Source organism: Zootermopsis nevadensis, unplaced genomic scaffold (genome assembly GCF_977971745.1).
Source record: "Zootermopsis nevadensis isolate Lab colony 2312 unplaced genomic scaffold, Znev_1.0 Znev_ptg000010l, whole genome shotgun sequence".
Taxonomy (NCBI): domain Eukaryota; kingdom Metazoa; phylum Arthropoda; class Insecta; order Blattodea; family Termopsidae; genus Zootermopsis; species Zootermopsis nevadensis.
The window spans coordinates 21,117,799-21,143,194 of NW_028259142.1; the positions used below are offsets into that span (position 1 = coordinate 21,117,799).

Below are 25,396 nucleotides of genomic sequence, written 5' to 3' on the forward strand. Positions count from 1 at the left end.
CCCCAGCTCACAACATTCACAAGTACCTTCCATTAACGTAAATATGTGGTAAGATGGATGGGGCATGTGGCATGCACAGGACGGACGAGTAACGCAAACAAAGTTCCGGTCACATATCTAAAGGGAAAAGCCAAATGGGAGGAAAATATTGATTTGATATCTGCGCTATTTTTCAACAGAACTGCCTCGCCTATTAAGCTACGTATTTGTCCAACCATTCGATGAGAATATGCATTCCCTTGCCGAACCTGACAGCTGACGACACACATCATGCTGAACGTCTGTTTCAAAGCGCCTTCCAGAAATATGCCGCTCTAAAGGCATGAACAAACAGAAATCAGAGGCTGCCGGTGCCCACTTTTCAAAATCCGAGCTGTTTCTGGACGATCCCGTACGCCGTCGCCTTGGGAAAACCAACCTCCTGCATAATTGTTTCGATCACTCCTTAGTTCACCACCAAAGTTCATCCTCGTGCCTATTCCGAATTCAATGACTGACACAAGCTCCTGATAAATTTCACTCGCTAAAGTCCCGTTCACATGTAGAGACTGAATTACTGAACAGACTTCGACGCTGAACCACATCTCCAGTGGCACCACCATGTCGGTTTGCTTGCCACATTTAAACAATAACCAGCATTCCCATACCTCAGCACTTTTCAGAAAGACGGCATACACGTACACATTTATCGGTACCGAATCAAACAACTACGTCACGCTACTTTCTGAACCTCCCTCATACACCGAATGTTTAAGAACACAACGATGAGGAAAACATTTGGACCGAAGTGAGTATTAACAAGATGGAGAAAACTACACGAGGTGCTTCATAATTCAGTGTTCACTAAAATACAAGTACACGGGGGTAAAATCAAGAGGATGAATGAGCAGGGCATGTAGCATGCATGGGGGAAGATGATTCCATTATGAACTCTTACAGTTCATGCTATTTCCCCATCTCTGCAGTTGAAATAACATCCTTGAATGTCCAAAATGGGTTTTTCAAGTGACTTTTCAAGAAGATAATCCATCAATTATACATCAAACGAGACATTTCTGCATGCTTATTGTCGCTGGACCATATTTTTTAACTTGTCACTGTAAGAAATGATGTTTACGAGGCTAATCGGGGCTCCGTCTTCAGGTAAGAGGAAATAGCACCTGAAGTTGAAGAGATCCACTGTCTGGCACATCACACATCTTTCTGATAGAGCCAGTCTTCAGGCAAAGAGCCATTAGGTAGTGGCTAAGTCTGTACAGAATATTAAATCTTTGAAGCCCATATAGTGATACGCTACTACTATCAAATTATTCTTCTAAACTCTCAGAGTCGGACGACTGCACTGGGTAATAATATTCTGAATGCGAGACCGTCGGACACAGTCTGAAAGGGGGTAAGTCTTTATTACATTACGTGTAAAATACAATGCAAGATTTCACTGGAATTCTGCGCACATTTTATCACTGCTGTAATTCACTTCACCCAAACACCCTGTCTAACACTGCTGCAAATGTCTGGTTGAATCTTGCTCTACTTGTAATGTCTGCACAGAGTACTTTTGTCTCTTCTGGACAGATTTTCGCTACCAGCGTCAAACACTCCTCTGTCAGATTCACAATATGCTGCTCCTCTTCATCCTTTCTCCCCCCTGTGGTCTCCTCCTTGTACGTTATATCACACAGCAGTCTGAGCAACATTTGCAGCAACGTCTGACAGTGGGCTGGTACGAGCGGCCAACAGTGACGCACGAACACCCGAATTGCCTGCAAAGTGCGACACACATTCACTTGTTCAGCTGCAAATGTTGGCAGAGAAATTTAAATGACTGCCTGGGCAACTCACTAAAATTCAGGAAATGCATGCTATTATTTACTCTATGACCTATTTGATTTTAAAATTAAAAAATAAGTAACTAACTCCACAAATAAAATAAATAAAATAATTAAATCCGTGGCATAACAGCTCCAGAGAGCCAAAGCCGACTAGCTGGCTGCTGGCCTCACGTTCACATGCCTAAGCAGAGGCGAACGATCATCCAACCAGATATAGGGTGACGTGTGGTGAGCACAACAAACCCCCAGCCATTGCTAGCTTTCCTGATCAGATTACACTACCCATTGTAGGTCCCCAATTTCCTCACGATGCTGGGTTGACACCGGTCCCATACACTGGTCGAAAGCTCATGTGAAAATTTCTTCTCCCCCAAGACTCGAATCAGCGCGCATTCCGTATCGCCGGTCCGAAGCATGATGCCTCAGACTGCGCGGGACAACCAACTCCACAGAGCGGAGAACTTAAGAATCTGACAGCATGCTACGCTAGCTTGTCATGGACTCCAAAGATTCATTACTACATTCACAGGAACTTGCCATGGGTCTCTCTATCTTGAGCCAGATGAATCCAGTCCAGACTCTCCCATGCTATTTCCCTATGATCCACGTCAATGTTATCCTCTGACATATGTCTATGTCTTCCAAGCGGCTTCTTCCTTTCAGGCTTTCCAATTAAAATACTGCACACATTTCTCACCTTGACGATGTGCTACATGTCCACCCTATTTCATCCCCCTTGATTTTATCATCTGTTAAAGCATACAAATTATGGAGCTCCTCAGTGTGCGATTTTCTTCAGTCTCCTTTCTCTTCATCCCTCCCAAGGCCAAAAAAAAAAAACGTTCCTCAAAATCATGTTCTCAGACAACCTCAATCATCTTAATGTGACAGACCGAGTTTCACACCCACACAAAACAACAGGTAAAATTAGAGTTTTGTGTGAGTTAACCTTTATAATTTTAGATGCCAGACAGCAAGATAAAAAATTCTGAACTGCACTTGTCAAAGAGCCATAATTAGAACATATGCTGATGGAGCATTCGGGTTTTCATCCGCTGGTCACTAATTACCTCACCCTGTGTTCTACGTCCGCAGAATGACATAGGGTAGAATTTAAAAAGTTCACAAACATCTAGCAGAGTAAATCACTAAGCAAACTGCAACAGTTCTGCCCGTAGGTGGACTAGACTACAAAGACTCGACAAATATGACAAATGGAGCTTCAGAAACTGCATATTAGGCTTTTGGATGGACAAAATGTTCAACAACCTACAATCGCATGATTACCACCATCAGCATCATCTTACGAGTACACAGTGATACATGTCTACATTATGAACATCTAAATTATCAATGGAGAGATATTTCCCCGCACGTCTACTGGGAGGACAGCATCTTAATATCCCACTCCAAAACCTCATGCCGCAGATGAAACTCATTATCTAAACAACCTACTTACGTGCATTGAGCACAGTCGCTCTTCAGAAACTAACAGCCATTTAGCGAGTCAGTAAATTTCCCGCCTTTCGTGGAACTCGAACAATCAGTCATCAATCCCTGTTCTGAAGCAAATTAATCCAGTCCACACCCCCCACAGTCTATTTCCTACAGCTCCGCTTTAATATCATCCCCTGTGGGTGGTAAATTTCCTTTCGGTTTTTATAACCAAAATGATCACGAATACAATTTTGACTTCTTGAAGTCATTCCCAAATATTTTAACTTTTCTGAAGGATTTCTTAGCCACTTTTATGCTATGAACTTGTCTTGCAGTTGCAGTACGGTTAACGAGACATGAACGTAATGTTTCGACTTGTACGCACATATCATATGTTAATGCCCTCCCCACTTCATCCCCTCATACCGCACTTCAAGCGATGCCAAACAGTCTGCTAGAAGTTTCTCGGCTGGCCTTGGTCTTGCTTGGTTAGACTTTACGAACTGACAGGCAAAGGCATTCGTCTACGTCATTCCTATACAGCGGTAAAAAGTACAACTGTCCTGCTACGTGCCATGTAAATAGCTTGGGGGGAGTGGAGGTACAGCTCCTACTCATTTTTGACCTCAGCGCTAGATGGGGGCGAGTGGTCAGCATCACGCCCCGGCCACACTTTACCCCCAGGAAAGAACCCCGGTACTCACTGGAAAGGAGGCTGGGTGGGCCCAAGAACCGGTCTGGACGCAGAGGACAGAGGAAAAATCCTCTGCCCCCGTCAGCGATCGAACCCCGGTCGTCCAGTCCGTAGCTAGCACTATACCGACTGAGCTATCCTGGCTGACATAGAGTGAACGAGCGCATCAGCCAGTTGCATACAAGTGACGAGTGGCACAGTAGCAGTGTACTACGTGTGTGTTCAGACATGAAGAAAATGGCAGCCGCAACCAGCGTTAAGTCCGACCTGCTAGCAGCCCCATACCATGGAGTACAGTAACCTACGTAACAGGATCTCGATTCAATAAGTCTGTTAAAAAGCTCTTCTATTGGAGCAAACAATCAAGGCCTCCCAAAAGGTCCCACGTCAAGGAGGTGAAACTTAAACATAATTAATACAAGCTTTCTTACCAGTAGGACATGCTCAGCTTCCTTTCGTTCAGAGTATCCAGCTACCTCCAGGTAGCGGCCACAAACACGCAGCAGACGCTCGCTCCAGCGGCACACCCTAAGTCCAGCAGCCTCAAGTAACGGTGGTAGTGATGAAATGTAAACTAGCCTCGATGTCAGCCGATCTTCCAGTTCCATAGTCTGCAGGAACCTCTCCAGAACGTCGTCATATCTGGACCACTACGGGTAAAACGGAATCCACAAATCAATTAGACTCTTAACTTTCTATTGCAGAACTTTACTGATTTGTGCTGAAAGTAAAGAGTAATCTCACAGATGGAGAAGTACAAATGCGGGTCTCGTCAAACGACACGACGATCTTATAAACTCTCATGAAAACTGCTAAATGCAAATAAATTAACGTGGATGGGCACTGTCTTTTACAAAGCTTAAATTTACAATATTTATAACTCACAATACCAGTGTTTGAACGTTATGACTGTGTAACAGTAAGCTTACTATTCTGGCTTGTGACATCGTAATTTATGTCGTGTTATACGTCACACTGTGAGCTATAAAATGGGCCCCTCAGTACCTCTGTCAGAGCATCATGAAACTGATCAGTGCTGCAAAGAACATAAATGAAAAGCCATTAAAGTAATCGTTCATTCTCACAGTATTAAATCAAGGATATAAGGGCAAGGGATTACTAGGACGCAAAGAGTATGCATGAAACATGTAGAGAATGTGGCATGTTGGTATTAAAATGGAGCTTAAAGATTTCTGTCTTCTGGGTTGTAGCGCTGTGTAGTCTGGTCGATGTTTACCAACGTTTCAGAGGTCATACTGCCTCCGTCATCAGAGTATGAAGATTTCTGTCTTCTGGGTTCTTGCACTGTGTATTCTGGTAGATGTTTAACAACGTTTCGGAAGTCATACTGCCTCCATCTTCAGGGCGATGAATATTCATACTCACCGCTGTGAAAACCTCAAATATTACAAAATGGAGCTTACATAACAAGTTTGTGAAAATGTGAACTCAGTTTAATTGCATGAGGATAAGTCTTCTGGCGAGGTTAAATGGTGACCATCTCCACAACAGGAAAATTCACATCTGGCAGAGAAATTAACAGCTGCTCTCAACACCTTCTGTACTACTGAGTTAAACACACAAGCCACAAGTGTATTTATTTTTTCCTCTCACCTGATAGTTGGGTTCGTCCTTGATGTAGCCTCCCTCCACCTTGCTGAGAACACAGATGAGGCAGGAGACTAGGGGCTGAACCGTGGCTGCCTCTCGTTGGTACAGCAGCGGTTCCAGGGCTTTGTAGATAACATCTCCACATCCATTCCAGCCCAGCTCCGTCCGTGTCTGCAAACAGCAAGCAACTCTGGTGCGTGATGCACGAATCTCAACAGTGTCGCATACAACGGCGCCCGACACGAGACTACTGAGGCGTGTAGGTCGGTTCTCTACGAAACTTAATATTTAAAGAACTCGGGTGTTTGGAAAAATAAGGAGAAATGTAAGGACAGAAAAGTTGCTGCAAATCAGATGTTTCCAATCTCGAGTAATTAGATTTTCTTACGAAGGATGAGCCATTATGGCACTTCACGCTTCACTGTAAAATGTTAACAGTGATATTGCCAAATTGACATCACACCAAAAAAAATGCATGTGTTTAAACTTCTACCAGACTACACAGCACTACAACCCAGTAGACAGCCATGAACATGTACTGAAAAAATATTGCAATGGGGCTGTCACCATGTTCAAAAATGCTATGTTTATAGGAAATTAACAGAACTTACACACTATACTGTTCTTAACTGTGACTAATTATAACAGCTTTCCTCATAGACGAGTTTCTTGACACACAGGCAGATTATACTGATGTTATTTACACATATAAACATCTCTGATTTTATGAAGGTTAGTATGAAATTGTTAGAACACAGATACACTAGCAACTGGAAATGCCATATGGGACATCGCTAAACATGCAGAAAGTCACTTCCATAAGGTTGCCTACATAACGCACCCAACAAAGGATCAGATTTGTTACCCAGCAGCCCTGAGGATGACAGCAGGGACTGTTCTCGAAATGTTGGCAGAAGATTCCTAACTGATCACCAATGTGACAATATGTTTCATCAGTAATCAAGTCAAAATGCAGTACTTACAATGTTATCAGTTATATGGTTAAGACACCTAATTCCGCGTATCCTGTTATCCGGCACAAAATCGTCAACGATAATGAGAGCTGTTGGAAGAACACTACTTAGGTGCGGGCTCAAATGAGGACTCTGAAAAATAACATAACAATGGAAATTAATTCAGAATGAAATACATTATAACAGACGCAGTGTGAAACTTCAATAATGTCAAGTGACAAAACTTACTGGTTCAACAACTGATTATAAAAATAAATAATAAATTATGTGTTTTGTCTCTTTGTTTAGGACCAACCTCACCAAGAAAACTTCTTGATACCAAATATTGTAAAACATACTTCTAAACTGACACTACAAGCAACCCTGGAATATAAACACTCAGCTTCTGTATTATGAAGAATATTTTTATATGTACCTATCTGACTGTTAATTTGCTTACTTATTTGAATCCACTCTCTCACAACGCAAATCGGAGTGTACGAAACATGCAAATTGCAAATATGAGCATAAATCCTTTATAGTTACCTTGACATGAAACATGAGCCACTGATAACAGGAAACTGCAGCCGGAAAAGACTTCCAAGTATCTTTCAGCAGTTTTGGGCGTAAGAATAAAAGTGCGGTTGAAAAGAGACCAACAAACTCATGTCTGGATTCAACTCCAGTCAACAGTTCTGATATAGATTTGCACTGGCACAATTTACAAAGGTGGCTAATGAGTTCTCCAGAATACTTAATTGTTTCTTCCGTAGTCCACTTGTCGTCATCAGAGTGTTCTCCACAGAGCAGAAGTAAATAAACGGCAAGATTTTTACTAACTCGCTTATTAGCATCAAATTTCTCACAACCTACGTTATTCGCAATCTGGTGAAAAATAAAGGTCAAAATCTTGAATTTGCTTCCAATTTCTAACACATACTCCTTATAATCCGACTCTTCGCATGGTCTTTCACTGCCCACTTTCATCTGCGGAACAAACGTTTTAAGGATCACATTTTCAACATTTTCCCAAACTTGGTCGGGAATTTCACTACTACTACTTTCTCTGAAGAATTCCAATGTATCTAGTAACACATCATCCCTCATATTTCCAACGCAAATTTAAGTACCTACAGATTGAACGTATTACAATTGTATAATATCTGTATATATATCAATGTAACAAAACTCAAAACACTTCGCAATCGTAACTACAACTCGTTCTCCGCCATTCTCAGTCAGGTTAGCCCATAGATGTTACCAACATGCTTGTCAGAACTTCAATATTAAATGTTGGTACGAACGTGGCCTACGACGTATATTGTTCTGCCATCTATCCGCAGCTGTCATAAAAGGACTGCAAGAACGATTTGGCGATAAGTCGGTACCAATGATAACTACTATCCCACCTACTTACCCACACCAGAGGAACAAACCAGCAGCAAAGAACCGACGTTTCTGACTTGTTTATAGCAGTAGGCACTTCTAAAATGTTAGTCAATTTGTACCAGACTAAATGGTGCAATATCCCACAAGTGTTCAACTGTCTCTGCCAATGAGATTTACCTCTCAAAAATGCAGGTATAAAATAGCAGAAAATGAAATGTAAAGGTAATCATAATTAGCATTCTCACTGTGTCAAAAATGATGTTCATTCTTGGAAAATTTCCTTCAACTACTGGATTAAAAGCACACATTTCAAAGTTGGTTGTGTTCAGGCTTTGGACCACAGGAGCACGGGATGAACCATTTCTATGGTCACCTGATTCCTTTTATTGGATTATTTGGGCATCATTCTCATCATGTACTCTCACTGCAAGATGCTTCATGGCTTTCTCTTTGGCTGTATATAAGCAGCTAGCTTCAGTCTAGAAGACCAGAAGCAGTTGTGTGAATCTTCAGTGAAGGATATGCTTCAGTCCACAATTATTTTCCTTAATGCTTAACATTTCTGCTTTATTAGCAGTTCGTTCAGGAAAAGCCTGAGGTACCATCTTAAAAATAGGTAGCAATCATTTGTTTCCACAAAAAGTAAAGTTTGTCCCACTATACGCCATGTGGGCGTTTGGGGTGAGTGGAGGTATAGCTCCTCCCTTCCTTGACCTCGGCACTAGATGGGGGTGAGTGGTCAGCATCACGCCCCGGCCGGCTTTACCCCCGGGAAAGGACCCCGGTACCCATTGTAGAGGAGGCTGGGTGGGCCCCAGAGCCGGTCTGGACGCAGAGGCTAGAGGAAAAATCCTCTGCCCCAGTCGAGGATCGAACCCCGGTCGTCCAGCCCGTAGCTAGTCACTATACTGACTGAGCTATCCCGGCTCATATTTGTTTCCACAGTCTTCCTCAATTATTATCCTTATCATCCTCCTACTCATTTCTTACGTATAATGTACTACTTATCACAGAGTAACATATAGTTGCTGTAATTTTATTACAGTATATAATTCTACATGAAAATAAATTATTTATGTCTCATCAGAAGAACACAACAAATAAGATTGTACTCTGACATTTGTCCTTCTTCTCTTTTTTTTTTTGGAATTTACAGTTTTATTTTAAATCTTATCAGAATAGTTATTGGTGACAGCATTGATATGTTTGAAGGTAAATGCAGCTGTTTGCTGTAGGTTTAAGAGGATTTCATAATAATGCGCCAAGTACTTATTACCACTGTTTTTATTTTTGTAAACATGCCAGTATCACTGCATCAAAATGTTTCTTCACATTTGTTTTCACAGAGCTATTAAGCATTAATTTAACTGTAAAAATAGTCACGATGGAGTTACATGAATTGTTTGATACAAACTTTTTAAAGGGTACTGACGATGGAGTGTTATAATCGGGATCAATAAATTCTATGACTATGTCCATGGTCTTGTTTCTTTAAAAGGAACACTACATTTCAGATGCTGGATCTGCTTCTGCCCTCAGGTTAAAAAGTGGGGAGGTACACCTACTCAGTTGGATCTGATAGAAAGAGTGAACCTCCCCACTTAAAAACTGAGGACAGAAGCAGATCCAGCTTCCAAAATTTAGAGGGTTTTTTTTAAAAAAAAAACAAGACGATGGACATAGTCCTAGAATTTATTGATCTTGATTGTTTGACAAAGAATTAAATATTTTTATATGTAATATGAAAAATATTAATGGGTCCATTTTTAGGCTCATTCACAATTAATGGTTAAAAAAACTATGGCTCTCACGCGTGCCATAACTCTTTTTCCATCCATACGTCTGTCAGCATTTCACACATCTTGAGAACTGATAATTAAATTCTATTTTGAGGAGCTGTACTAAATTGTATAAAGTAAATTTGTCATACTACACACCATGTAGGTAGTTTGGGGGGGAGAGGAGGTATAGCTCCTACTCATTCTTGACTTTATCACTAGATTGGGCGAGTGGTCAGCATTACGCCCCGGGGAAGGCCCACAGTACCCGTTGCATAGAAGGCTGGGTGTGCCCCAGAGCCACTCTGGATGCAGAGGCCACAGGAAAAATCCTCTGCCCCCGTCGGGGATCGAACGCCGGTCGTCCAGCCCGTAGCCAGTCACTACACTGACTGAGCTATGCCGGCTCTGCACTAAATTGTATAGGTACATTAACTTTTATATTAAAATCATGCAAAAATAACTGGTGCTTTACACGAAGACTTGCATATCTGCAATTAAAGGTGACCTTGGAAGGGTGTGGGATAATCTACAGCTGAAGTAACCAAGTGGGGAATGACCCAACTAGACAATCCTTCAAAATATCCATTTCGGGATTTGTCTTCGATGACTACATCTCCTTGCCAGACACCTTGTCCAAGCAAAGGTTATTTATGTCATTTGCACTAGTCACCACTCCAAGGTTATTTGTAGCCTACGTCCAAAGTAATTGGGAATATTAACAATGATAACGTACCTAGGTAAGTACCGGTACACTCGAAACTTGGACCAAAGGCATCGTAAGTAATGCCAATAATCTTGTACTTAAGATTGAATTAGGACAATGGCCTATACATGTAGTGGATTGGCAAGTCCGCTGCAGATACTTATCTCAAGGTTAATTTTATTGTATTTACGTTTATAACAGAGCTGCTGACATGCAATAAATATCACAGTGCGTACGCATTACCCGATTCATTCTAAATTACGAAGTATAAAACTGAGCGATTCGACATCACGTGTCTTGCCGCACGTTATGTGACATCTGTAAGCAATCGCTTGGATAAATGTAATGGTAATTTGAAAATGGCTGTCCTCTCATCGTTGCACCGTTTAGTCTGTTAGAAGTTTGGCTTGTGTTTCAGAGGTGTTTTCTGTCTCCATCATCAGGGCATCTGTTGCAATTTATTTTGGAAGAAAAATTTCAGATTTCAGTGGGTCCCCCCCCACATGCAACGCTGCACAGCTCACCAATGAATTATAAAAAGAATAAAAAAACAAAACCTTGTTTCTTGATTGGATGTTATTATTTACATCATTATAAAATTATTACATACAAATATTTTCATTATAGCTTATGCCTGTCACAGACTCAGAATTTTCTACACATCTCAATGTTTTGTTGTCCTATAATTATTTCATGTTCTTTTTACAACAATTACAAGAGTAATAAATGTAGCAGCCTATTGCAGAAATTATATATACATAATTTTGTATACACTTCCCTATCCACTTCCGAGATATCCTCTCATTGTTATCTGAAGGACAGAGGGATTCTTACAGTCCAACCCCTCTCAGCACATTGTTGTTTATCAAATTTCTGGTTGTAGTCACTGACGCAAGAGTGCAGGACTGTGTTGAAGGAACTGATCACAAAGTTGATCTTATAAATTATATGGCATCCTAGTTGTAAGTTCATTGGTATGCATATTTATCAATACAGTTTATACTTCACTTATGACATCTTTCCATTCTAAAATATTCACTTTATTACAGGGAAATAATCTTTCTTTAAAGAAGAAAAGAACATACATTCTCATATTCACTGTAACTAATTTTGTCCGGATACTGTCCTGGAATATTGCGGTTAAACATAAAAGTTACTAAATCACAACGTATAAATTTGCTTCCATATGTTGGCATCACTTAAGTGTATAAAGAACATGGCACTTCCCAGGTTGATTCAGAGCTGTTCTCCTTCATAACCAATCATGCTTTGTATAAGGCCTGTGTATAAACATTCTACACTCGCATTATTTACATGAACGTCTTCATGCCTGACAGCTTCAGATCCAACCTTTTTTTCCCTCTTAACTTTCAGACACCTGGAGAACCAGCATATACGATTATAATATTATCACAGTCTGTCAACTTACAGTAACAGCATTTCTATGACAACTAGAAGCAGATATTTTGGCACATCAGTAGTGTATGCCAAATCTCAAATGTCTGTATGTATGTGTGCAGAACAAACCCACTTGTACACACAGTGTGGAGCTCCCAACTCATAAGGGCATACATGTAGTAACTTCATGAATGTGATTATGACGAAAGAAAGCATTCTGTAACAGACAATCAGTTCCACGCCTAAATATGTTCTACATACCTGAAGTACTGAGCCACATGGAAAATAACAGATGTAGTCCTGTTAAGAAGATTAGCTAGTGACAGACATTTGAGAATGACGTGTCTTCCTGCTCAGTAGTTAAACTATAAAGCTGTGAAGCATTCTGTTTGGCAGGATGTACTGAGCTACTGTGTACAGAATGTTGGCATACCAATGCACGCCTATTGGTGCCTGACTGACGGACCTCGCTGACGACACGTTTTTGCTAATCAGACTCAAAAAACTCTTGTAAAGTCTGAAGGGCGCATAGGACCAATGTGCAATCGACTGGCTGTCCACTACGGCATAACACGATGCCACAATGCCGTCTACAACAACCGTCCCTTCTCTCGTAAGCGGCGCGTACACACCTCGTTTCAGTATCGCCTCTGTCGATATCACAGTATCGATTTCAGGTTGCAGTCGATTGTGAATCAAGACTCGATCCCCGACTTTTACTCGGTCAGCAAATACCGCCTGTACTCGGTAGGTGTCACTAGTATTGCTAGCCACCATAAGCAGGTGCGAGGGTGTGACCGTTAGAGTTCGCCCCGATGCAGTGCGCAGACGCAGGAACTCGCGTCGCTGCTCGGGGTCGCGGTCCAGGAACAGAATCACCTCGCTGTACTTGAAGCTGCCTGTCGTCGTGTCGAGCGCAAGGATGCGTTCGCCAACCCTCAGCTCCTCTAGTCTCAAGAGAGTGCCACGAGATGTCTGCACCGTAGTTTCTGCCGTGAAGCAGCCACCCGTCTTGGCAGCCTGCGAAGATTCTGCAGGAGAAAAATTATTGCATTATTATCACAAGAATTCACCGAAGGTCGTGTCGTAAAATCCCAATTCCAAACGGGCGTCTTCATACGTGCTCTGCCATTCACAATGGACAATTTTAAAGCAGGAAAGGTTCTGATGATAACTGGCGTACAGCTCAATACTGACTTTTGTGATGCCTGTGTTGAAATATGCATTAATGTAACGTCTGACGCTTTGTGACAGTCCTTTGTTATAATTTATCCCCAATATATATACAAGGCAAATACCATTGTTTAGGTTATGGTAATTTGGTGTTAGTGTCAACAAACGTGGGTTGTTTCACGAGTATAAAAACTGATGAACCATTGGATCTAGACATTTCAAACTTGGTGTGGAAGTAGATTCTAATAATGGTTACAAATTCTGTACAAACAAGGTTATAAACGTATACTCTTTGGAGTACACTGACATTCCAACAATGTTATTCACACCAGATTTCGTAGGTTATTGTAGTGTCTGTTCGTGGGGTTTGCCTACCTCCTAGGACAAACGCGGAAGACAGACAAAAAATGTTCTTCGATCATTCTAGAGCATGAAGAACGCCTATAATTCAACGAAGAAACAACATGGCGACGGTGCGAAACTTTGATGTTGTACCTAATAAAGTCCGTACTTACGTAATACGTCTCTCTAGAGGAGATAAATCATTTAACATTCGCGTTTGAGTATTAAGCATGGAGGCATTTTAAATTAATGTAATTGTACGTGGCAAAATATATTAATTCTATCTAAATTTACGGACAAACATTTCCCTCTCACCAGAGACACTTCTGTAAGGTTGGTAACAGTTCAACATTTCCGGTGATAAGTTTGTGCTGACTCAGGCTGAGAGACGAGGTCCCTGGGTCGAGTTTTGATGCTTAAGACTGTACATTCTTGAGGAGTCGATGTTTGTCTTGTTGGAGTAGCATAATGCGATTAAATAAAAGGAACTCACTACCTGGTGCAAGGGGATATTCAATTTCGAAAGTTATCAGCACTGGGGCTCGTGTTCAGCGCTTTAAATAGGACTGAGACCCGAAAGGAACGCGGAGTGATATTAACAACGCACAAGCGAAGAAAGTCGACTCATTTCTCCATCCGTCCCCGTGCGTCAGACACTAATTTTGAGCGTAGCTCGGACATGCGAGAGAAAAACCCTTGCACAGTCCAAAATCTACTAATAAGGTGCCCAAAAAGTTTCGCAACTAAAAATTTTAAGTTGTATATTTTGTTAGTGTGACTGGGAAATTTAAATTTTTTGTGTTCAGACTTACGTCACGCAGTAAATCTGTGTTTTGACGGAGCTCCATCGGTCTTACAGTAAACTGTTTGTGTAACAAATGTTGCAACAGTGCTGCCTGTGTTTATTGTTCAAGAATTGTTTGCGGACGCACTTTCCTGACACTGCTGTAACAGACGAGTCGTCCATTTTTCGATTTTATTCTCAGTGGCGCCACTCTTAAGGCTTTGCCCGGGATGTTCTTTTGTTAAATCTTATGTGGTACCGCCTGATTCGACTTCTAATGGTTAAGTGAAGTGTTTTCTTCGCGGTACGGTCTGGATTCGTAAATATTATGAAGACGAGCTTCGGCTTCAAAGGGTTAACCAGCTGATTTTCGTAATGGTGAGGTGTAGTGTTTTCTTCGCGGTGCGGACTGAATTCATAAATAATATTCAGACGATCTTCGGCTTCAAAGGGTTAACAGGGTTTCTAAGGGAAACATGACTTTTGGAACACCCCGTACGTTTGATCCACCGAAACTAGAGGTCAAGTTATAACAGAATCAGAAGACACGTTTCCTTAGTTGTAACAGACGTGGACACGTGTGGGTCACAGACCTTAAGGTCAACTCCCCTCCTGTAATTTGAAAATTACCTCTGAACGTCCGAAATTGATCCAAAACTTACGGACCTCGTCATACAGTCGGAGTGCGCGAGTTGGCAAAGAGTGATCTGTCTCGGGATTCAAACCTAGGTCTTCCAGCCCACGATCACGCACAAGAGACTTCAAAATCGTTTTCAGGCAGGGAATATCCTTTTAGGTTCCCTGCTCCGAACCCCCCAATTAAACACGTGGAGGGCCTGACAATAACATATTTGACAATTAATCTGAAAAACACGACCAGAGCGCCATGCCAAAAATGTGCCTCGTTCTGTAACCACGGTTTGAGATGACGTCCACACGCCTTCGTGGCGAGGTGTTCAGTCACGGGGACAAGTTACTGTCTGCACCGCTCAGGGGTCCGGAATGAAGGCGCTGTTGGGTTGGACCAGCCGGAAGACGGAAAACAAAAGAAGGGCGAAAGGCGAAGCTGCTAAGAGGTGGCGTGTGTACAGAAAGCATTCCACGCCGAGTAAACACAGCTCCGGCCTTTGTTTGACTTCTCGTCGGAATTCATAAGAACCGAAGCGCCTAGCAACAGGGGCCAGCGACGGAGAAATGAGAAATGTACACAAAATTGTGGTGGGGAAACCTGAAAGGGAACTGGTCCATAGGTAGTTACCATCAGAATGAATCTCAATGAAATACATTAAAAGGACCTGGAGTGGATTTAACTGGCTCAGGATAGGGCCCAGTGGCGGACTGTTGTGAACACGATAAATAACCTTCAAAACTTGGTATTTTATGAATCGCTGAGCAACTGTTAGTTTCTCATAAATAATTTTTCACCATGTGGTTAAGTCAGCTTCGTAATGCCAGAAAACTATCTAGGATTGTAATTTGGGAGTGGAGTTAACGAAACAATATTACAGTATCGGCTACATTTTTAATATTGTCTCATCATCACACACACATATCTTCCTTTCCTAATTAAATCGTATCAGGAGGGAATCATTACGTCATGCACCCCCGGAAAACCTCGTGGAACATAGGATGACCTGAAACCGTTAACACCCTCCTCTGTTTTAAGTGAACCTCGACCTACTATATACAGTAATACTAACTGCTGCCATCTAAATGAACTTTCAGTAATAAAACAACAAGAATTTAACAACACTGTCTATTAATGTATTTTAAACGAAATAAAATCGTGTATTTTCAAAACGCGTTTCAGTGTTTAAACATTTAGATACGACCTTTACGTGTTGGTCATCTCTCCACACGTTTCGGCCTTCAAAGCCTTCTTCAGAGGCGTCTTTTATACGCTCAGTAAAATACAGCATTCAAATTCTTTCATTAATTAGTTTTGAACAAGTTCGATAAACTTTCAATTCGATTATCAGTCACTGGATCACCTTACAGTATTTTTTTTAAAACAGAACAACGATGGGGTAACCAACGGCGAAGCACTCAGTTCGACTTTCGATTGAGACTGTCCTCAGAGCTTGTGTGGTTTTATTCAGTCCCTCCAAATTAATGCTGACGTCACAGACAACTCCGAAAGTCAGTCGCGTCTTACGCCATCTTTCTCACTTTAATATTCGTGTTAATTCTCGTCGACGTTCCATAAGTTTAGCAGTTAATCGGATCATTAATTAATAACGCATGGAGACCACTCGCCGCCATGTTACTGTTCAGAATCACGAGGACCCGTGGCATTCCTTCCATACCGAGATGGGACAGAGATACGTGACGTGTTAAGTTGCCACAGACAACGACTGTACAGCCGCCCGGCCTGCCCTCTACAGATCACTATCGGTACCATCAATCAAGTCAATGGACTTGTAACACGACATTACCCGACTGCTGAGCAGGCAGCCTGCAGCTACCAGAGGACCGTTCGCGTGTTTGGACCCCAGGTGCCGGCTTTTAAACATGCAAGGCGAAGGCGTCCTTTACGGGACCCAGCATGAAACAAAAACCCACGGAAAGGAACAGCGAGGAGGTTTAAAAATTTCCTGGGACGATCAGCCCGAAAATGTCCTCACGGGGGCACTGCAGAGGTTGGCTACAGCAAAACCGCGGTGAGAATTCATTTCGCTGGTCAGATCTGAGATTTCTATGGGAAACAGCAACACGTAGTCTGGTAGATATTGACCGATCTTTCGGACGATCAGTGTGGACCTCTTATTAAACGTCGCTCAGTGTCTACCAGACTGCATTCTGCAACGTCCCAGAAGAGAGCCATCTTAATTTTCATGCTATTTTGGGATAAAAGAGTTATGTCGTTCCTGAAACATAAATTTCCACGTGGATATCATGATTGTCATATCTCACAGACTGAACCGACCTCAAAGAAGAACATAATTCAGCACTTACGAGCCAACAGGTCAGAGGGAGGGACTTCGAGATGGATTATATCCGATGAACATCTATTGGCATGACTTGGCAGCATTTTCTTGTCTCCAGGATAGAAAAGTCTCAGCTGTGCACAAAACATGCCTACGTGTTCGACATCGCCTACAGGTTTGACTCTTTAATTAAATTCAGAATGTAAATGGTAAGCTCAGTGCCTCCATCTTACGTTTGCTAATGCACATTTTTTCTATCAGTCTAACCGGGTTTGAATCCTGGTTATATTATATAGTCCCAGATTTGTCACAGCCATTAAAAGTTTAAGGACTCTGTCAGCTCGTGTTTACGTAGGTAAAACCATTATTCCAACTCACGGCGTGCGAATATGCACTTTCTCGAATTTGGGAATACAGTGCCTTGTATTCATATAGACATGGTCCGTCTCCGAAATTTCTCACGTGATTTTGATTGAATCTGATACTCTGAGTGTCCACGAAAATGATCCTGACATAAATTGTACCTTATAAGATGCTCAGATGGACTTAATTTCTTTCGAGAAATTTTTATATAATGTATAATTTGTAAATACAAACACAGATGAATTGATATGGCTCTGGTAGGACATAGACGTTTCAGAGGACCTTGCTGCCTCTATCATCAGCGCTACTAAACGACGGTAAAATTCTACCAGGCCAAACTCAAATGTCACAAATTAATTCCTTGTCTCTTGCTTATGCAACAAATGAGCATCGAGGTACGAGAAATCCCAAATTACACATTCAACTGCACCTTCAGCTCGTGTGTGGTTCACTTTACTGAAACACTGCATCGTTTATCTGCGACTCGTTCGCGAGTTTATTAATTACTATCTTTCCTTTTCCTACGCGTGTGGTCTCAGCATGGAGGCTACGGTACAGTCTTGTCCCGTGCATGCTACAACACGAGATGGTCATCATTATGGGGTTTTAGTGTCGTGTGGTCATCCTTCAAGACTCCCGCTGTGACGTAACTACTCAACTATGCTCTGCTATGGAACATACAAACAACATTGCCACCACGCGAGTGACAATGTTCATTCATACCCTAGAACTCTTAAATCGTTTCGTAAATATATTTTTTTTCAGGGTTCAGGACTAAATACATCAGAGGGAAAAGTTTAATGAGGTCTGGATTAGGTTAAGGCTTTGACCGGGATGTTCTTTTGTTAAATCTTATGTGGTACCGCCTGATTCGACTTCTAATGGTTAAGTGAAGTGTTTTCTTCGCGGTACGGTCTGGATTCGTAAATATTATGAAGACGAGCTTCGGCTTCAAAGGGTTAACCAGCTGATTTTCGTAATGGTGAGGTGTAGTGTTTTCTTCGCGGTACGGACTGAATTCATAAATAATATTCAGACGATCTTCGGCTTCAAAGGGTTAATCTGACTTATAAGAGGGACTGGTGGCATGTTTTTGTGTAAGCGGTAATGAGCCTCTGATTCTATAAAAATTGCGGGATATTTTTACTATCTGGACGAAGTATCAGCTGATCAGATATGAACATAATGGATAAGCAATCATAAGTAAAGAACATAAGGTTTTTATTAAGCTGTGTTTATGGATGTAGTTAGACATATTGTTTAATATTTCAATCAAAACAACGGAATTTTATAAGAGAAATAAATACGTGCCATATTGTCGGAATAAGTGAGATAATTTTGAAGTTTAGAACAGGAAAAATAACATAAATAAACACGTAACACCTTAAATAGGTTATGGCTGTTGTTTTCTGATATCGCATGATAAAACAGAAAATAATAAAAGTTTATTTTACTTTATAATGAATTCTTCTCGGGCTACCAGGTCTTTTAAGATGGTTTAATGAAGAAAACAGCGAAGTTTCGAGAACCATCTTGGTCGTCGAACTCAGGGCACAACTTCGGTATGTCCAAAGTCATAAAATATTGCTCCCAGAGTTTTAACCGTAGTTGAGTAACCCGTTACTGAGAAAACTTGTAGCGGTGAGGTAGGGAGGGGGTTTTGAACTATTGTTTTGTTTAAGCTACACCTGATCGCGAGATCAGCTCAACAAACATCTGACAGCCTGATCCTTACGTGATACATAATCAGCGCAACCGTGTCTCAGAGTCTCGTGCTACCGTGAAGGGAGAAGCCTTTCGCTCGAGAGCCAGTTCGTCGCTACTCGCTGTTTTTTGGGCGTGAACTCGCTGGACGCTTATGGGGGCACTGAAAGACGCATGCCACGGTCAGCTTCAAGTTCAAATCAGATGTACACGGTCAGGAGATTAAATCATGCGTTGTTACATGAGCACGGCAGAGACGAAGGCTACCATTTGGTTAGAAACGTTTACGAAAACACAAACCTTCTGTACTGATTCGATTATGAGTTTTCGCTTTTAAAGCACAAATAATATTTTAAACATTCAGTCCGTGCCTGAATGCAGTTCTTGAATTACGCGTAGGTTGTTTCAGTAAACTGTAGAACATTCTCCCAGGAGTAGTGAACTCAATAAACAGCAAATGCAATGATGTTTGCTACGTATTTTTGTTCGCGTACCCCCAGATATAATTTCTCTTCAACTTTGTACCCCCCAAAGTTGTTGGTGTATAATTCAAGTTATACGTAGTATATAATCTACATCTAAAATAAATTAAATAAATTACATTACTGATTATTCAGTGTTTATCATAAAAAAAAAATTAAATTTCACGTACCCCTTAAGAAGTCTTCGCGTACCCCCGGGGGTACGCGTACCCCCAGGTTGAATACCACTGAGTTAGATAACTGCTCATAAATACACGGTTTTGCAAAATGAAAAAATTCCTGAATATTACAGCATATGGTACAGAGGCCTTGGGAGGATAATATTAAAAGAATCTTCAGGAATATAAACTTCACTGAAGTAGTTAAAGAACAGGTTTGAACTGTTACAACATTCCATTATTCTAAAAATGTTAATGGGTTAAGTTTAATTAATTATGATTATTCCCGAAAAGTAATTATTTATGTCATTTTATCCGTAATAAAATAAACTATAAATTTAAAATATTTAAAAATATCAGAGCAGCCTATTTTGAATGATTTATTGGGGATTTATATAAACAAGATGGACATGAAGTTGGTAGAATTAAATTATGATTTAATAACTGTTCTCCGCGTTTCCTTGTAGTCTTCCGTGTAATAATAGCATTTATTAAGTATAATTAAGGTTAACTTTTTATAACTGAACAAACAGCTGTTTGTACCGCTCGGTAATAACAATTACCTGAAAGAACTGTTATTATTGTAAACATTGTGTCCAATGCCATCCCAAATTTACCTGTAGAAAAATTCTTTTTACTGCGTGTCAATTATTCAGAAGATTTTAGGGATAATTTTATAATTTGTGTTCAAACATTTCCACTGAGATAAAAAAAACAACAATAAAAGTTTAATTTCTCGGTTTCGTGGTGAGATGTGTGGGCGGTAGGATAAACCGTTGTTGCACTGTCTTATTTCCGTGTGCTTTTATTTTAAAACGTAATTTCTTTGCTCATAAAAGTTTACGATTATATAGGACCGGTTTGTGTCGTACGCGGCCCTTCGTCAAAATGGCTGACTGTCTGACTGACACCACGTGACGGCAGATTTGAGAACAAAACAAGAGAAGGTCCATATTATAATGAACTCCAGGTCACTGACCCTTAAATAATAGGGCCCCGTCGTCCCCTCTATTATGTGGAGCTTCATAACAGTTGCAGGAGACAAGCGATCACTAAAATTACGTGGAGAGATGAATTTCTCGAGATTTAGGACATGCCTTCCGGAGCCGGAGATATTCCCGTAGGAGTAGAATCCCTTTCGCGAGATAAGCTTAGTCAACGCTGTCATCTGGAGTACGAATACTCGTTTCGCAAGTTAATTCCCATCGATTCGCCTCCTTGGTGTGCATTCAATGTTCACATTGGTGTAATCAGTCTACAGATAACACACACTTAATTTTATTTTAATTCGTGAGACACAAATGATAAATATTCCAGACGCAGTTTGTAGGTGTTAACGAGATGCATGCCAGTTGTTTTTATGAGATAAAAGGAGGTTTAATCGTGGAATAAAAATATGTTTTGTGATTTAGAATCAAGTAAAGTATTGAGCTAATTAGACCACAATGGACGGACACGAAAAGCAAATTCATTCTTTAAATTCTACTGTGCGGACCCCCAAGATGAGATTTAACACAAATTTGTTGATATTTAATCGAACGTCCGTTCGGGCCAAGTTGTTAGCCTATTCGGGAAGTCCCAGGTTCAGATCTTAGTGAGGTTTTACATATTTTTCCTCAGTCCCTACAGCGAAATGTCGGAGAGCACTGTATCTTAAACAAGGCCATGACAGCTTTCTTCCACACTATTAATTTATAATTCTATCTTTCGAAATAACGATATCGAAAACAGAAGTGAGGTTATCCGACATCGAACAACGTGCTCGGCGATTGGTTTGCTGTTTTTGTAAGAAGCAATGCGGAGATTCTACATCTCGCTGTGACAACATTTACTTGTATTTCGGGGGATGGGTTTAAAACAAAACACGCATATTTGTAAAATATGTTCTTATCATAGCAGAAACCAGTCTCATTTCCTGTAACTTACCAAGAATCTCACAATTTCCCTTTCCTTTCCATGAAATTTCCCTTTTATATAATTTTTTTTTAAGTTGAGTTCTCTTTTGTAAAAAAATATTATTTCTTAAGTTACCGTCGTAATTTGACGGCCTCGATAATGAATATCGGTAACAGTTGGCAGTAAAACCAGTCTTTGTACACAGCAAACATATTTTTGTTTAAGTATAGCCTGCCCGCAGGATATGAACCTAGAACCCCATCAGAATTACGAGCCAGCATTAGATCATTCTCGTGATTACATGCACTGGCTTCGCCATTGGAGCGCAGGTGTTGTACGCTGTGGCCACGCCCACTTCGTGATAACACCTGTGTGCTGTTGACTCAACTCAAGACAGAGTTAAGACGAGATTCATTAAACTTCTGATACCTTCTTAATTCCTTCCAGTATCCTGCTAGTTCCTCGATTAGCCGCTAGGACTTCCGGTTTGATCCCGCCAACACTTTGCACAATTCCGAACGTCAGAATCTTTCCGTGTTTCCAATCCTTCGTGAACCCGTTAGAGCATCACAGATCGTTTGTTAAGAAAAAAGATTATTTTCTGTCTGCTTCAAAGTTTTGTTCACAATCCCAGCCAAAAAATAAAAACTCATGAACCAGAGGAAAACCCCGGAGGTGTTCGTGTTTTTGAATGCAAGTAATTGAGAAAATTTTGTCCACGTTTTCACATCCGCTGTACGTGTGGACAGAAAAATATCTTCGACAGCTTTGCAACCGTATCTTGGAGCCCCTCGACTCTTTTGCTGTACGCCACGTCAATTTCAGCTCGTCACATAATTTATTTATGTTCTGTGTTAATGTATTAAATTAATATCGGTTCAAACAATAGAATTCAGAGTCAAAAGTTGGTAACGTAAATTCGAAAAGTGTGCGTAATGTTTTGCTGGAAATGAACAACACTTTGCGCGCAGTTAATTTGAAATAAAACTGTCGAAATGTAACTTACATTTATATAGAATGCCCCAAGATAATCCTTCAGTATTGAAGTGTAAATATTCGCAATGATCGTGTCCGGAAGTTGGCGCCTACAACTGGATCATTATCTAAGTCGAACACGACCGAATAATTAACTGGCTCATCGATCCAACGGAATTAACACCACCGAATAACCGCGTAATTAATCGTAGACGAGTTTGAATTTTTAACGTTACACAACAAAGTTTCCTTTTTCCATCGTTAAGCTAACATTTCGGTTAATTTATAGCTTCACAAGGACGAAGATTTTTCCAGTTGTCGTTTTCTACATTTCAGTGATGGAAGTTTATGTAATACTGACATCGGCGACCGCGTCTTTGAGAAACAATAGACTGTCGACTGTGGCACGCGGGCGGCCGGTAATTAGGCGAGCGCCCGACATAAATCTAAACTAGGCTACAGTTCACTGACAAGTTTTGCCTGGCAGATAATACGAGACAAGATTTATTTTTAGCTGGATTTCGTGTAACTTGGAGCAGCGAGTAATCCTCCCGCTAACTGCGAAATTAAAAGCACTCGAGAGTTTATCTTTATATCCAGATTTGTCAACAACAACAACAACAAAACTTGGTTTCGTGTGTCCGCGGTTGTGAATTAAATAAACACGGAATTTCATCACCAACAGAATTTCCGAATTTCTAATAAGGCCTTTTCTGACATTTTGTTTAATTTTAAAAGCCTACGTCATTCATACCTGGAGTCCAAGTCTTGATTAAATTCTGTGATTAATGAGACAATGCGATAAGGAGGGACATTTAAAGTGTCCTTCAACCAGGGGTTCGCAAGCCGTGGTCACATTCACATGACTTAAAATTTTGTCTGGCCTCCCCAATTTGACTCGACACCCGAACTGACTCAGTGGGTGACTGAGGTTAGCCTACACGTAGCCTGCTCAATAATTTTCTGTAACAAACGTGTGGCTTCTTAATTATATTAATTACGTACATGAAAATGTTTTATTTAGAATGAAATTGTGTGTTTAAAACACGGTGACACGATATCACAGGCATGTGTACAGGAGCCGTATAAACCTCATAAGCGGGCCGTGGCTTGAGCAAGCCTGGTTTACGCAGTTTTACAGACCAACATAGTACAAATTGCTGTTTGGAGAATACTATAAATATCTATCATTATTCCGTTAGGCTTCAGTGGTTTTTATTTTATTTTTTATTTTAAAATATAATGTTTCGGAAGTTGGTTCTGCTTCCATCTTCGGGGGGGAGGACAAAAGTCTGCTCTGATACAGCTAGTCTGAACCTGTTCCAAGGTTCTTTTCTTGGGAGATAATTTTGTTTAAAAAAGTTGACTCATTAATTCATTCAAATAAAGTCTGTAATGTATATTAAAAATTCCTTCTGTGATAATTGTAACTTTTAGAGACCTCATTTTTATCAAAAGTTTACATCCTTACGAGGTCGTAATGAGGTCCTCAAGACAGAGAAAAGTAACAAATGGATATCATTGGGGTAATTAAATGGTGGACGAGATCGTGGGAGCGGATGATATTAAAATGGATCTTAAAGAAACGAAGTGTACGGGTGTGGACTTTACGTTATGAAACTTTTTGTCTCCATGGTAGACGGTAAAATATCTTGACCGGCTGAGTGACTATCAGCTTCTCAAGGAGGAATCAGCTCCGTGTAGCTTTGATAGTTGTCTTGTTCTGAAAGAGACCCGTGAACATGGTTACTTTTTTGTCCGCGTTGTTTCAATCTGCAGAGATTTGTGGTTGCTCGTTTCATTTTGCGGGGGGGGGGGGGGGGGGGGGACAATTCCGAAACGTCTGTCCGGCGACGGGAGAGCGAAACCTCCAGGCGTGAGTCACCTCCTTTCGTCTGCGCCTGCTTGTAGCCGGAACTGTCTTACGCTGGGGCGATAGACATCGCGCAAGACGGATGTTCCGTGATGCTAACGAGCAGATACCGATGCTTCAGAGCGCCGGAGCGACACTCGAAAGGCCATGTCGTTTAAATCAGACGAGAGGAACGTCGACCCGACGCTCCAACACAACCGAATCCGTGCGCCCTCTTCAGAGACACTGCGTCGAATGAATTTGGCACTGACGTATCTTGTGATCCGGTTGCTAGGCGACCACAGCCATCTCCATGAGAGGAAATACAACACTGACCTACATTTGTTATACCGGGTTAACACAAAAGTAATTTAGACTTTAAAATTTGAACAGAAAACAAATTCAGCGTACATAGAACTTAGACCACTATTTCTTTCCAGTTTGCCTGGGAATTTTATGTGAGGCTAATGTTCATAAATTTTTGTACATTTTAAAATTGCCATGCTGTACAGCCCTTAATTTTATCTTCCTTTGTAATCCTGGGGGTCTCGGGTTCGAATTTATAACTTGTGTTGGGCAAGGCCGTGGTCTAGGCAACACGGAGTTTTCCTCCGTGGCATCCCAAGAATTACTCCATTCACACACAGAAGAAGGCAATGGCAAACCACTTCTGGATCATCTGCCAAGAACGTATATGAACAGGTCCCAGTCCGAGAAAAGGATGGAAGGATCCTGTTCATATGGACCTGTCCTCAGACAGAACACTACATAAAAATAAATAAGATATTTGTAACAGCACTATTTTACCGTTTACAATTCTTTTAAACCGCTTTGTCCGATTTTAAAAAATTCTTTTAATCTGTTGGAACCTTTGAATAACTTACGTAATTCCTCGTCGATGAGACTGTGCGATTTCTGAACAGGACGCCCTTTTAACTTTCA

The 25,396-nt window shown here is 41.0% G+C and overlaps 2 protein-coding genes across 4 annotated transcripts in view; both read right to left on the reverse strand.

Moving 5' to 3' along the window:
• Positions 1-1,384: 1,384 nt before the first annotated feature.
• Positions 1,385-7,789, reverse strand: LOC110834210 (TELO2-interacting protein 2). Its single transcript, XM_022073110.2, has 5 exons — positions 7,074-7,789; positions 6,558-6,680; positions 5,578-5,745; positions 4,395-4,613; positions 1,385-1,763 (listed from the first exon to the last, which is right to left on the reverse strand). The coding sequence occupies exons 1-5, from the start codon at positions 7,632-7,634 to the stop codon at positions 1,479-1,481; spliced, it is 1,356 nt and encodes a 451-aa protein (XP_021928802.1). The 5' UTR covers positions 7,635-7,789; the 3' UTR covers positions 1,385-1,478.
• A 3,169-nt stretch (positions 7,790-10,958) lies between these two features.
• Positions 10,959-25,396, reverse strand: part of hh (hedgehog signaling protein) — a 96,333-nt gene continuing 81,895 nt past the window's right edge. For 2 of the 3 annotated variants that reach the window (XM_022073111.2, XM_087346824.1), the window contains exon 5: positions 10,959-12,829. In XM_022073111.2, the coding sequence (XP_021928803.1) occupies positions 12,159-12,829 (671 nt within the window). In that variant the 3' untranslated portion in view covers positions 10,959-12,158. The remainder of the gene's footprint in view (positions 12,830-25,396) is intronic. The other variant, XR_002544522.2, reaches the window with a different exon arrangement.

Bases quoted from the DNA above. Each gene is read 5' to 3' on its own strand.
- LOC110834210 (XM_022073110.2), bottom strand. From the start codon at position 7,634: ATGAGGGATGATGTGTTACTAGATACATTGGAATTCTTCAGAGAAAGT. The intron at 5,746-6,557 runs GTAAGTACTGCA...TGCTGTTTGCAG, and splicing joins ACCATATAACTGATAACATT to ACACGGACGGAGCTGGGCTG. The intron at 1,764-4,394 runs GTAAGAAAGCTT...CGCACTTTGCAG, and splicing joins AAGCTGAGCATGTCCTACTG to GCAATTCGGGTGTTCGTGCG.